The sequence below is a fragment of the Rhinatrema bivittatum genome, chromosome 9 (genome assembly GCF_901001135.1).
Source record: "Rhinatrema bivittatum chromosome 9, aRhiBiv1.1, whole genome shotgun sequence".
NCBI classification, from domain to species: Eukaryota; Metazoa; Chordata; class Amphibia; order Gymnophiona; family Rhinatrematidae; genus Rhinatrema; species Rhinatrema bivittatum.
The window spans coordinates 129,482,998-129,498,024 of record NC_042623.1 but is presented as its reverse complement, the minus strand read 5'-3'; the positions used below and the strand labels follow the sequence as shown (position 1 = coordinate 129,498,024).

The following is a 15,027-nucleotide window of genomic DNA, read 5'->3' as shown; positions in this document are numbered from 1 at the left end:
TAAAAACAAGGAATAAAAATGTTTAAAATTACATTCAAAGTAAAAAGCCTGTGAAGTAATCAGTTGCGCCACTAGATGTCCGAGAAGTAAAAGTGGTTGTCAGGGATGACAAGGAAACAACTGAAAAATTAAATTAATTCTTTGCCTGTCTTTACTGAAGAGGATGGAGGGGTTATACCTACAAAAGAAACATTTTTTGATGGCCATGCCTCTGAGACAATAGATGGAATCACTATAAAACTGGAGGATGTAATAACTCAGACTGGCAGACTAAAGAATAACAATCACCAGGATGGATGGTATTCACCCCAGAGTTTCAAAGGAACTCAAAAATTAAATTGCAGACCTGTTTCTGGTGATTTGCAACTTATCAGACAAGACGTCATGGCATCAGAATACTGGAGGGTGGTCAATGTGAAATCAATAGATTGCTACCATAAGGGTTCCTTGCATGTTAACCTCAGGCAGAATATTACAGAATAATCTAGCATTATCTGATGTCTTCCTATTAGAAAAGAAGCCATGGTACCAGAAGATTGGAGGATGGCCAATGTGAAACCAATTTTTAAAAAGGGTTCCAGAGGTGATCCGGGAAACTATAGTCCAATGAGCCTGACTTTGGGGCAGGGTAAAATGTTTGAAATTATTCTTAAAAATCAAAATTACTGACCACGTACTATATATAGAGACATAGTTTAATGAGGAAGATTCAACATGGTTGTTGCAAAGGGAAGTCTTCCCAATTACGAGATTTTGTTGAGGGTGTAAATAAACATATGGACAAAGGTGAGCCAGTTGTTTTAGTGGATTTGGATTTTCGGAAGACATTTGACAGAAGTCTTTCAAGATAGACTCCTCAGGAAATTGGAAGGTCATAGGTTTAGAGGAATATCCTATTGTTGATTGGTAACTGGATAAAATACAAGAAACAAAGAATAGGGCTAAATGGTCAGTTTTCCAAATGGAGAAAGGTCATTAGTGGACCCTGGGGTCTTTATTGGAACCTGGGCTATTTAGCATATTCCTACATGACCTAGAGAAAGGAATGACAAGTGAGGTGACCAAATTTGCAGATGACACAAAATTGTTTTGAGTCATTAAAATGGCAGCAAATTTTGAAGAACTGTAGAAAGGCTTTGTAAGACTAAGGGGTAGATTTTCAAAAACCTTACGCATGTAAATCCCGGGTTTACACGCACCGAGCCAATTATCAAAGGCCCGGCCATGCACATAAATCTCCGGGATGCGTGTAAGTCCCGAGGCCTCGGGAAAGGGGCGGGGAGGGGTGGGGTGTGGCTAGAGGCGTCCGGCACAGCAGCCATTTGCCTCTTTGCTGGGGTATCGTGTGCCAGCAGGGTGCCGGCGCGTGCAACTTGCTCCTGCCCTGAGGCAGGAACAAATGATAAGATAAGGATTTGTGGGGGGGGGGGGGGGGTAGGATAGGGCTAGGGGGGCGGGAAGGTTAGGGGGAGGGGTAGGAAGATTAGTATAGGGGGTAGGGACCTGCAGAAGGCCGCGGGCGTCTGTGTGCACAGGTTGCACAAATGTGCACCCCCTTGCACATGCCGAGGCCCGATTTTATAACATACGTACACCGCTGCGCGCATGTTATTAAATTGCGTGTCCATGTGCGCGTGCCAGGTAGTGTGCAAGTTTTTAAAATTTATCCCTAAGAGACTGGGCTTATAAATGGCAGATGCAATTTAATGTGGATAGATGCAAAGTAATGCATGTAGGGAAAAATTATCCCAACTACAAGTACAGAATGCTGGGTTCTGTGTTAGGAGTCATCACCCAAGAAAAGGATCTCAGAGTTCTTTTAGATAATACTTTGAAATCTTAGGTTCACTGTGCGGTGGTGGACATAAAAGCAAATAGAATGCTAGAATGTTAGGAATTATTTGGAAAAGAATAGAGAACAAAACTGAGAATATCATAATGCCCTTGTATAGACATGCACACCTTGAGTATTGTTACGCGGTGCGGTCCTCTCACCTCTCTGCACAAGCTTCAGGCTCCAGCTCCTCGTCGCTGGTGGCAGTGGGCTGCCAGTCTCGACATCGGACTCCCGCCAGCACCTCCAGCCGTGCTCCGCTTCCCTGGACCTCCAGCCAGGGTGCCTTCACTCCTCGAGCCTCTCCATGGGCCTCACGGAAAGACGCCGCCGGCAGTGCTGTGCCCCTCCCTAAGCGCGCGCGCATCAGTGAACGATTTAAAGGGCCTGCGACAGGAACCTGGCCGCGGACCCGGATGCTAACATCAGATCCTTCAGCACATAAATACTCAGGCTGCGCTCCTCAGTGTCGCCTTTGCAACAGGTCTCCCTGGTCTCCTGTTCCCAGTTTCCGAGTGCTCATTGCTGCAGTACTTGTTTGTTCGTGTTCCAGATTTTCCAAGTTCCCGGTTCCTGGTTCCTGTTCGTCTCATCTTGTGTTTCATTGACTTCCTGGATTTGACCACTGCTTCGCCTACCTGCCTTCTCCAAGCCTGACCTCTGCTACGCCTGACCATGCCTGCTTTCTCCAAGCCTGACCTCTGCTACGCCTGACCACGCCTGCCTTCTCCATGTCTTGACAATTGCTACACCTGACCACACCTGCCTTCTCCTTGCCTTGAACATTGCTACGTCTGACTACACCTGCCTTCTCTGTGCCCTGACCATTGGTACGTCTGACCACGTTTGTTTTCTCCGTGCCTTGAACTTTGCTGTGTACGACTTTGCCTCAGACTCCCTTGAGTTCAGAGTTCCACGTTTCTTGCTACACCTTCCAAGTGCCGTCCGCTTCTACTCCAGTTTGACAGTGACACCCCTATCCCTATCCTCTGGACACAGACTATTAAGGCTTCAGCCTTCCTTTGCTCAGGCACTTTCAGTATCCTCCTGTTCCCTGGTGCTTGGGTTTCCGTTCCACATCCTGTCCGGGATAGGATCTCGCCACCTGCTGGCTGCTGTCTCTGGGCTGAACCAGCTACTACTGATAACCCAACCTTGAGTCCCACCTAAGTCCTGCCGACCCCGGCACTCAAAGGCTCAACCCTAGGGGAACGTGGGCTGGTATAGGTGAAGTTCCAGTGGCCTCCAGCTTCAGCCCACTCCACCTGCTGATGGTTGCGTCAACCCCACCTCAGCCCAAGGATCCACCTCCTAAGCAACATCTCAAAAACAATATATGAGACTGGCAAGAGCAAAAGAGATCACATCACTCAAACACTGGCCGAGCTACACTGGTTACCAATAGAGCAGAGAGTGCAATATAAAACATTATGCATAATTCACAAACTAATCAATGAAGAAAAAGCTGACTGGTTAAATACAGTGCTTCGCTTAAACGTACCCCAGAGAAATCTGAGATCAGCCAATAAAGCTCTACTAACCATCCCCTCGGTAAAGACAGCAAAACTAGCACAAGTTAGAGAGCGAGCACTATCCTTGGCTGGTCCAACATTCTGGAACACATTGCCACTAGAAACAAGATTACAGAGTGATCCAAAATTCTTCAAAAAAAGCTTCAAAACATGGCTATTCAGAAAAGCATTTCACAATGAGAGCGGAGAATAAGAAACACAGAACAAGGTTACCGAGATGCGTGGTCTCACATTCTTTTATTTTTTTATGTACTCAAATGATAATGTTAGAGAACTTCAGTTTAAGCACATTCTTGTGTGATTTCCCTATTAATCATAGAAATGGACTAGATCCATGTCACCTATCTTATAACTTATATTATATAAGCATGTACCGACACCGTAATGGCACTTTCATAGATATATTTTTTAACCAAAACTAAATATACGTGTCTCTATGAAAACCATTGTGATGGTACATTACTAGAAAAGATTTCAAATAAATAAATAAATAAATAAATAAATAAATAAATGAATGAATAAATAAATAAATAAAAAGCTACAGAGAAGGGCAACAAAATTGATAAAGGGGATGGAAAAGCTCCCTTATGGAGAATGGCTAAACAGATTAGGGTTCTTTAGGAAAGAGACAACTGAAAGGGGGTATATATAAAACTGTGAGTGGGGGAAACTGGTAAATAAGGAATAGTTATTTACCCTTTAAAAAACACTAGGGCTAAGGGACACTCCATGAAACTAGCAACCAACAAATTTAAAAAAAACTATAGGAATTATTTTTTCACTCAACACCCAATCAAGCTATGGAATCTGTACCCGGAGCACACAATCAAGGCAATTAACATAATAGGGTTCAAAAGAAGATTGGACAAGTTCCTAGAGTAAACTTGGGAAAGTCAGCACTTATCTTTGGGAGTGTGATACAAGAAATAGCTCAACTACTGGGGATCTGATGGGTACTTATGACTGGACTGGCTACTGTCAGAGACAGAATGCTGGGCTCAATCGATCTTTATCTGTTCTAGCATGGTATTTCTTATGTTCTTATTTTCATTTATTATCAGAATAATACCTACCCTTATGCAGACAGACTTCTCTACACGGTCACTCAACAACTTACTGTTATATTCTTCAAGTCAGATAGATTTTTTTGGAAGATTATTGAATAATGAATGTATAGAAAAGATGTGTGAATGGACAGTAGCCAGAACTGAAGCCTAATGATTGGCGCTACTGCTCTCAAGTTTCAAACTTGTGCTAATTCAACCCCAATATATGCGCATATCCTTTATTGATGTTTGGACATTTTTAAAACATTTTTATATGAGTTTTTCTGTTTTCCATTGTTCCACTATATACACAGTCTGGCTTATTGTGGTTTCCAGTACAGTTTTTGTCTGCAAGTTTCTATTTGTACTTTGTCTCTTTATTCTGTATTTGATGAGGGTATGTCTGAGCCTGCATACCCTGCGTCTGTGTGCAGGGTATGCAGTCTGAGCCTGCATACCCTGAGTCTGTGTGACCAAGGGCCATACCCATACCCCACATCTCAGAAGCATTACAATAGGATTAATACCATACAGGTTCAAAGTGTCTTTCTTGCTTTTTTGCAGAGTTTTCTGATTGCACCATAGCATTGCATGTACATATAATATACCTCTTGTAAGTGATGTTTTTATCTCATAAGACTGTACTTTGAATGTCCTTTTTCATGTAAAATCTGTTATTATAAATGCATAATTTTGAATTGTATGTGGGGAAGGTAGGACTGGTAGGTACAAAAGGCTGCAAGGTTCACCTAGGGTGCCTAATGCCCTTGTACTTGTCCTATGACTCAGAACTTGTATTCGGTACCCACTGTATCCAGAGTTGCTCTGACAGCCACACCAGATGCGCCCAGAACCTGGATAACTTTAAAACTTAACCAATGATAATCAAAGAGAGCAGGTTAGATTTCAAAGTAATTTGGGTAGGTTTACCCAGATAACTTTATTTGGGGATATTCAGCAGGATGTTTCTCCTTCTGGATATCAGTGATAACTTATCAGGCAAACTTTAGTCAGAAAAGTTATCCATCGTAGTCTTTTTTTGAATATCGGTCACTGCATGGCCATGTTTCCAATTTATATAGTAAATATGTTTAAAAATGTTTTTTTCATACCCAGTGGGAATGATAATTAACTGTGTTTTTAGTGAACTCTTAAATGCTTTGATGTTCCTGAGAAATCCTTCTGTGTGACCATGGAGGGTGGGGCCTTTTTGCTGGCAGCCAGTGCTGTAGTATTTATTAGAATACACTGGTATCAAGTTGACATTACCAGACAGGGCAAGGTATAATAATTTATTATAATTAACTCCATCACTTCATATATGCTGATGACGTACAGATTCTTATCCCTATTAATGATTCCCTCTCTAATGCTCTGAAAACTTGGGAATCAGCCCTGGCTGAAATAAAAAAGCTTCTCACAGAAAACTTCTTAGCTATAAACACTACCAAAACTGAACTCATTATCATCACGCCACACAATAACATCCCCTCCAACACATCCCACCATTCTACTTCAGTTCTTCCCCTACTACAGCAAATCCGCAGTCTTGGCGTCATAATTGACAACCATTTCACTTTAAAGAAATTCATCTCAGCTACAATAAAAAATGTTTTTTTCAAACTTCACACACTAAAAAGAATTAAACCTATTCTACATCCACAAGATTTCCGGACAGTATTGCAAGCTACCATACTACCAAAAATTGACTACTGTAACGCAATACTCTTAGGTCTCCCTAAAAACTCAATTCAACCTTTACAGATGTTACAGAATGCAGCAGCTCGATTAATCACCAATACCCATCTCCATGATCACATTACACCTGCTCTCATGTTCTTGCATTGGCTCCCAGTAGCTTCTAGAATTACCTTTAAAGTTCTCTCCCTCATACACAAGTCGATCTATAACCAAGAGATGCAATGGTTCTCGGAGCAGTTTGTGTTCCATACCTCCAAGAGACCCATAAGATATATCCATCAAGCTAAATTGGCAGCCCCGCCAACAAAAAACATCAAACACGTGACCACAAGAGACCGTGCTATCTCCATAGCGGGAATCAACTTATGGAACAAGATGCCCACTGACCTACGTCTGGAACCCTGCCATAAGAAATTCAAACAAGGACTCAAAACGTGGTTATTTGAACTAGCATTCACACAATGATATCCAATTAACTGAAATGCCATTCAAGTTGCTACCCTCTCTCCCCATGCTCTGTTCCCATCCTACCCTCTTTCCCTCCTCATTCTCCTTCTTCACCTTACCTGCCCACCCATCCCCTTCATGATTTTAATTAGCTTTAAATAACAGAAATGTCTTCGGTGCAATATAGAACTTGTATCCACTCTCAGAACCGATATTGTATTAGATGCTATTTAGTTTTAGTGTTGGTTCGTAAAGGTTTAATAGTTACATCAATATTTTAATTGTATGTTATACATTATTGGATGGTCCACAGTCTGTTCAGCCTGTTTTCCGTCAATACTGTTATATGGAATTTATTTTATTTAATACCTATTAATAATGTCAATTGTAAAGCCTGTTGCTAAGTTATTGTTAAATGTAAACCGCGGTGATGTATTTCTTTACGTACTGCGGTATAAAAAAACCCTTAATTAATTAAATAAATAAATAAATAAATACATAAATAAATAACTCACTTTAGTCCATGGAACACTATTTTAAATTCAAAGGGACCTATTGTATGCTTTTGCATCAGAACTAGGTTGGGCAATACCTGCCTGGACTAGGGGATTGATTGCTAATGAGCCTTCTTAAATAAGTTTGAAAGGTGAGGCTGCTTTTGTTTGAGGAGACATAGAGGGATGTAATCGTGAGGAGAGGCTTTAATTGTTGCTGCTAGCTTGTTGGCTGCTTATAATAAAAGAAAAAGCAATTTCAGGTAGGTGGAAGTTTTCTTGCGCCATTATCTGAAGAAATTGCTTCCCAAACTGTTTTGTTTCATGGCACACCTAGCACAGGGTTCACTTTGTTGTGGCACACCAACCATTTCCTCTTCTCTTCTCTTCCCTCAACCCCCACACCATTGGTATCATCATCACCTTCTCCCTCCCCTCATCCCTTGGCACTATCACCACTTCCCTTCCCTCTTTCCCCATCATCATAATCATCCCTCTCCCCTGGCAACATCATCTTCTTCCCTTCACTTTCCCCCACCTCCTGGCATAATCATCATATTCCTTCTTTCTCTCCATCTCTTTTCCTCATACCTGGCATTATCATTACCATCTTCCCTTTCCCTCTACCCCTCTCTCTCACTCTCTGGCATCATCACCTTCTCTCTCCTTCCCTATCTTCTGCATCTTCCTCACTTTCATCATCATGCTTTTCCCTCTACCCCCTCCCCCACTCCCTGACATCACCTTCCCTTTCCCTCCATTTCTCTCTCCCGCCCCCAAGCATCATCATCACTTCCCTCTCCCACTCTGCTCCTTGCATCACCATCACCTTTCCCCTCTACACTTTCCCCTCTTCTCCTGGCATCATCACCTTCTCTCTCCTACTCTTTACCCCTGGAATCATACCACCTTCCCTTTTCTTCTACCTTCTTCCCCCCTCTCTCCCACTTCCTGGCATCATCACTTTCCCCTCTCCCTCCATCCCTCTCCCCCACTCGCAGGCATCATCATCACCTTCCAAAACCTCTTCCCCCCTCCCCCCACTCACATCATCATGGCCTTTCCTATCCCTTCATCCCCATCATCCTCACCTTCCATCTCCCTCCATCTCCCTCCACCTCCTTCCATTTGCCTCCACTCCACTCCTCTCCCTTACCCCCTACCATCATCATCATCAACTTCCCTCTGCCTTCACCCCCGGCCATTACCACCATCCCTCTCCCTCACTTCCTGGCATCATCATTTTCCCTTTCTCGCTACCTCTCTCCCCCACCAACCTCATCATCATAATCTTCCATCTCCTCCACCCCCTATAATCCTCTTTTCTTCCCTTTTCTTCCCCACCCCTGGTATCACCTTCCCTCAACCTCACTCCCTGGCATCACCGTCTTCCTCTCCCTCCACCTTTCCTCCTCATCTCTTTGAAGAATCATCATCTTCCCTCTCCTCTTTCTCCTGGCATCATCAACTTCCCTTCTCTGTCCCTCATACTCGTTGGCACATTCAGCTGTCCCTTTCCCCACCCCACTCCACCCCCAATCCTTGAACAGCAGAGGTCTGGGAGCAAAGCTTACCCAGTGCTGCTTCTTCCACCTTTGCCAGCTTCTCTATGCAATCTGAACTGCACAGGGCTAGCAAGTCTCACAAGCCTACAGAGTCCCATGTAGTTTCCATTGTAGAGAGCCAGCAGAGGGAAAGTAGGAGCAGCTGCTGATAAGCGCTGCTTTTTGATGTTCTCTGTTGGTGGAAGGACATCTTGCAGGCCCAGAGGGAAAGACAAAATAAAGACTGCAGCCACATCACACCTGCACTTCAGCCACAGCACACTAGTTAGGAAACACTGATCTGAAGAAAAGTACTTATCTAGCAGTAATGAGGCAGATAGTTGTTTGCTATTTTGTACTGACGGAAGGAAAGGTGATTTTTAGATATTTCCTGATTTTTTTTAATAGTCTTATCCTACGTTTGAGGGAGTTTTCAAAATATTTGCTGTGAGTTTATTCAGAGTAGAAAGGGAATTTTCTTTTATTTTGGTAAAGATCACAAGGATTGTAGACCAAGCATCACAAACTTATTCATCACCCATCTGGGCTGCAGAGAAGTTCATCTAAAGGATTCAACTATCACATGTGTAAGATCTGTTTACCCTTGTTGCTTTGGTGAGGTTGCTCAGCCTATGGGATAGGTCACGTAGGCCCTCACTGACATCTGGTGGAGCTACACAGGAGAGAGACTGAATAGCAATGTTACTTATAGCAACTCCTTTCTCCTTGGGGTGAGCCCTCGGGTTCCAGAGGCTGGCAAGTCTTAGGCAAGAGTCTCTGTGGCAATGGCATAGGGATTCTGGTCCAGGCCAGGATCAGAGGCAGGCGGCAAGCAAGAATGATCCATGTCCAGGCAAGGGTCAGAGGCAGGCACAAACAAGAATGGTCAGTATTTAGGCAAGGGTCAGATCCAGACATCAGTCCATGGGAAGTCAGAGACATAAGAACATGCCATACTGGGTCAGACCAAAGGTCCATCAAGCCCAGCATCCTGTTTCCAACAGTGGCCAATGCATAAGAACCTGGCAAGTACCCAAAAACTAAGTGTGAGACAAGTGGGATTGAGGAAACAAGATAGACTGAGCTGGCTAGACAAGGCAGGCTAGGCCGGAGAGATGAGGCAAGACAGGGCTAAAGGGATGAGGCAGGGAACAGGAATGCAGGAACCAGGAGCAACAACACACACTACACACAATCATGCAGGAGAACCTTTCCTGAGGCAGAGAAGTATTGCAAGACTGACACATAAAGATCTGAGGGGATGATGTCATCAGAAAGTGCCGATTCTAGTTTTCAGCTTCTAAGTGCATATTATGCTTGCACAGGTGCATGTGCGCACCTATGAGAAAGTAGAACTTTGGCGGCATGGCAGTCGTAAAGGTTGTAGCTGGCAGCATTCCTAATGTGCTGAGGATGGCCATCGAGGTTGTAGACATGGCAGGCAGCATGGGAGTGGGGCTCCAGAGGTTTCCTGGCCCTGTGGAGGCTGAGTGGTGTTGGGAGGTGAGTGCAGCAGTTTGCAAGCTGACGAACTTAACAACGTGAGATTAAACTGAGAATTGATGCTAAAATTCTGGCCAGAATTTAGAAGGGAATTTTAAATCCAATATTTTAATTTTCTTGAGATGAAATGAACTGAGATATAGGGCATAGTGGTTTTCTGTTATAGTTTACAAAAAGATAATTTTCTTCATTTTCTTATCCTAATAAATTCTTCTTTTACTGTAATGCCATCTGCTTGTTTCCTGTAGGGTATAGTAATCTAAATGTGTTAGGTAAAAGTGCATGCACTGATTTTGCTTATGTTAATTGCAATAGTAATATTGTGTGTTTATTTTATTTTATGTTACTTTTATTTTCTTCTCTGGCATCTCCTCCCCACCCATGGGAGAACATTTAGTTGTGCAGGTATGCTTCACATGCCCATTCTAAATTTCACATCTGGGTGTAGATGTGATTTACATTCCTTTTAGGCCTGATTCTCAAAACATTTGCACATATGTGTAAATGCACTTTGAAGGTGTTGCATGCCTTTTGAAAATTTGTACACTAGTATGCTACATTTACATGTGTTACGTCTTTGAAAATTCACCTGTATGTTTTTAGTTGATTATTCTAGACATGTTTTTGATTGTTAAATACATTCTTGTAATAGCAAAATATATGAGCTTCACTTTATTCAGATGGTAAACAAGTCCAGTGACTATTATTTTATTTATTTATTTGTTTGTTTGTTTTTCTATACCGGTGTTCGATCTTGAATATCACATCGGCTTACAGTGCATTCTAAGAAGACGAATGCTTCTTATTTTACATTGTAACTTCATAATATTTTTTACATTATATTTCAAATGAAAACGGGGGCAACAATATATCCTGCAAGGTGTCTTACATTCTATCAACATAGTATATGGTAACTTAAATATTCCTTACATTATATTTTAAATGAAAGATGGGGGGAACAGTATATCATGCAAGGTATTTTACAAAGTATTTTTACAGTATAATAACATAGTACATGGTAACTTAGATAGTGATATAACTTGTAATTGTACATAAATTAGAATGAACTATAACATGATATTATATAGTAGGGCAGAGTCAACATTGTTTTCATTGACTAGTATGGAGTAACGTAGGGAAATCGCGATTTTGTCATCGCATCGAACAGTTACTACAGATTGCTATAGTGAAATTTGTAAAGATTAATAAGTTCATGAGATGACATAGCGGACATTCAGGTGGGGGAGGGGTAGGATAATGCTTTGTATATGAGTTGTTGAAGGGGGGGTCAGGGAGTCTTGAAGGTGGTGAAGTGTATGGTGCTGTGGGTGATATAGGGGGGTAGGTAGGATGGGGTGGTCGATGGGTCTGCAGGGGAAGAGTGTTCTTTCTAGTTCGGTTGACAGATGGGCATTAGGTAGCACTATCATGCTGATACAGAATGGTGCACTCAGCCGAGCACACCGTTTACCATGCAATTGGCTGCTCGTTTCCAGCGCACTTCTATTACCCCTTATACTTTAAGGGGTAACATTGCATTAAAAACGCAGGGCCAATCCCCCAAAAACTAATAGCACTCATCACATGCAAATGCATGTTAATGAGCCTATTAGTTAGTCGCCTGGGATACTGAAAGTAAAATGTGCGGCCAAGCCGCACACTCTCAGAAATTAACACCTGTCCAAGGGCAGCATTAAATTCTCAGCAACCCAGAAAAATGTACAGAAAAGCAGAAAATACTAGCGATATTAAGTCGGAGGAACCAGAAATTTAAAAAAAATTTGCCCACTGGTCAATTTTACCGGCGTTCGTTTTCCTAACCCATGGCTGTCAGTGGGTTCAGAAACCGACACTGGTAAAATAGAGTGTCGGTTGTCGGGACCTGCTGACAGCCACCTCTTCACTAATAAGGAGGCACTAGGAACACACTAGTGTCCCTAGTGCCTCCTTATTAGTATGATACCTCATTTAAATAGAGAATCGCATGCCCAGGAGAGATGGGTGGGCGCACATTGGGGGAGCGGGCGTTCAACATGGAGCACCAGTTCTCCTGCGATTTTTACTGTATCTCCCTGAATGTAAAGTATATTTTTCTTGATTTTAAAGTATGTGCTAAGTTCATTCAAACCTATGCTCCCTGGTTCTACTAGTTCTATCTGTCTTTATATAAGTATAGCACAATGTGTGCACTTGTCTATTTATCATCTCTCCTAAGGGCAGTGAAGGGTTGGGGGATAGGAAACAACTTTTTTCATGGTTTAGAGAGATTAAAAACTCACAGGCTGCACGGAATGGTACTCCTAATTTCCCCTGAATAGTGTTTACTACCACAATATGTCCAGTTCTTCTTGAAATCATGTTGGGAAGAATGGCTGAAAAAAAAGAGGAGAAAATTGATGAGAAAAAACATCTTGTCTGGAGAACTTTGCCTTATAAAATATGCAATAATCAGATTCACTGAATACTGTGTTTTCAAACAATGTTTTTCACTTGTCCATATTTTCTGCTTCTATGTACTATATTTTTTATGTGTCCCTCCTTCTGGTAGCATAAACCCTTTGCAAGAGTCTGTGGATTCTTTAAGAACTCAGCATTGTGTTGCTCCAGCGAACTTAAAACAAAAACAAATCAATGAGGTTGAGTAAGTTGTGGGGTTGCCCAGACAAAATACAAGATTTCAAAATTTCTTTCCACTCTCTGGCTATATTTTATCTGCGTACCCCCTTACCCACACACGGGCCGATACAGTGAAAGTCTCGCACAGGCCACTCTCCTGTGCGCGCGATTCACTAAATTAATTTATTTAAATTAGCGCCCGCGGCAAAAAGAGGTGCTAGGGACACTAGTGCGTCCCTAGCGCTTCTTTTTGGACAGGAGCGGCGGCTGTCAGCGGTTTGACAGCCGCCGCTCCTGCCACCGCTCCAGCCACCGGAGCGCACTGTACTGTATCGGCCTGACAGAATTTAACTGGGTAAAAATATCTGGAGCTGGGGTAGTGATAAGCTTTAGCCAATGAGCACTCATATTCAGCACTTCTCAGCTAAAGTTATCCGGATAAGTCTAGTCATAAAACCTTCAGCAGGGTATATTCAACTGAAAACTAATGGGGCAATTTTCAAAAACATGTACTTGCTTAAAAATGGGTTTTACACATGTATATGAATTTTACCCATGTAAGTGGGTTTTTGAAAATTACAATATATGCCATTGAATTATCCATTGGTTTTACATGTGTAAGTGCACTTTAAGAACATAAATGGGCTTTTGAAAATTGCTACCATAGTATGTTCCATTTACAAGTTCGTCCGCTCTCCCGCGGACTTTACTGAATCGGCCTGTAAGTGAGAGAGGGAGATAACCTTAGGTTAGCATGGCATTTACCATGGGTGTTAACCAAGGGGCTGTCTTGTTTTAAGTTGGAAATTAAATTACAGAGTATTGGGACTAATGGGCAGGTGGACTGACTGATCCCTTGGAGGATTCTTTCCAATTCATTAGGAGAGACAGTGTTGTAAATCTGCTAGCGGATGGGAGGAGCTAGCAGAGAGATTAGCAGTCATGATAGAATTCCCTCCCCAAAGGGGAGGAGTTAGCAATCTGTTACAAATCTGCTAAGGAGTTAGCAGTTTGTTGTGGGGTCTGCTGCTCGAGTAGCAATCTGTTAGCGAACCTCTGCTGGATGCTCCTATAAAGGGAGGAGTTGACAATCTGTTGTGAGATCAGATGCTAGAGAGGGCAATCGAATAAGATCCTGCAGCTGGACACTCCCACAAGGGGAGGAGCCAGCAATCTGAGGTAATACTGCTTGCGGTAGCAATCTGTTGCAGGGTCTGCGATGCGGATAGGAGGAGCGAGCAGATGCAAATAGCAGTCTGATGGAAATTCCTCCCCTAAGGGAGGAATAGGAATCTGAAGTGGACTGCCTCCTATAAGTCTGCTATGGAATGGCAATGTTAATGTAGACTGCAGAGTTGGCAATCTGTACCAGCGGAGTAATGGAAACAGTGCTCAGCTGGACAGAAAGTAAATAGGTGAATCCTTGGGCCGATGGCAGATGACAGTGCCCTCAGGAGGGAGTCCCGAGTGGGACCACTGGCTAGGCTGGAGTATGGAGACAGACACAGATAGTTCTTTATTAGTTAAGCAGTATAACCACCAGAGGTGGCAGTAGTGAGCTGGTATGTCCGGCAGAGCTGAAGTCCCTCAGATACTGGAACTACGATTCCCAGGCTGCTGAGCTGCAAAGAGACTGTAGATAGTGAATAGACAGGATATGCAGATATACATAGCCGGTACTAGATGATATCTCACACAAGGTCTTGATATGGCTCAGTAGTTGGAAAGGGTAGGCCCTCGAGGAGCGAGTATGTGGTTCCAGGGAGCTCTGAGAGAGCGGTGGTCACTCACACTAATCTGTATCTGGAATGGCTTCTAGTCAATAGAGAATCTTCAGAGTGTTCAGGAACATAGGCCCTCGAGGAGCGAGTGCTGGTTCCTATATACCATCTGAAATAATAAATCACAATGTCTGTAGATGCAGTAGCCTCTGGACAAGGAGAATCTTCAGAGTATTCAGGAACATAGGCCCTTGAGGAGCGAGTGCCGGTTCCTATCTGTAGTCTGAAATAATAACTCACAACGTCTGTACCTGCAATGGCTTCTGGGCAAGGAGAATCTTCAGAGCGTTCAGGAACATAGGTCCGCGAGGAGCGAGTAACGGTTCCTGTGTGTAGTCTGAAATAATAACTCACAATGTCCGTTTCTTGCGATCGCTTCCAGGCAATGGAGAGTCTTCAGAGGGTTTAGGAACATGGGCCCTCGAGGAGCGAGTACCGGTTCTGTTCTGTAATCTGAAATAGAGAAAGAGAATGAGGCCCCCGAGGAGCAGGTACCCCTGGTAAGTCCGGAGAGGCAATGCTGCAGGAG

General features: G+C 43.0%; 1 protein-coding gene across 3 annotated transcripts in view; it reads right to left on the bottom strand.

Annotated features, from left to right (window-relative positions):
• Positions 1-15,027, bottom strand: part of DHRS7C (dehydrogenase/reductase 7C) — a 107,460-nt gene that overhangs the window by 37,308 nt on the left and 55,125 nt on the right. For all 3 annotated transcript variants that reach the window (XM_029616406.1, XM_029616408.1, XM_029616407.1), the window contains exon 5: positions 12,381-12,473. In XM_029616406.1, coding sequence (XP_029472266.1) covers positions 12,381-12,473 — 93 coding nt within the window. The remainder of the gene's footprint in view (positions 1-12,380; positions 12,474-15,027) is intronic.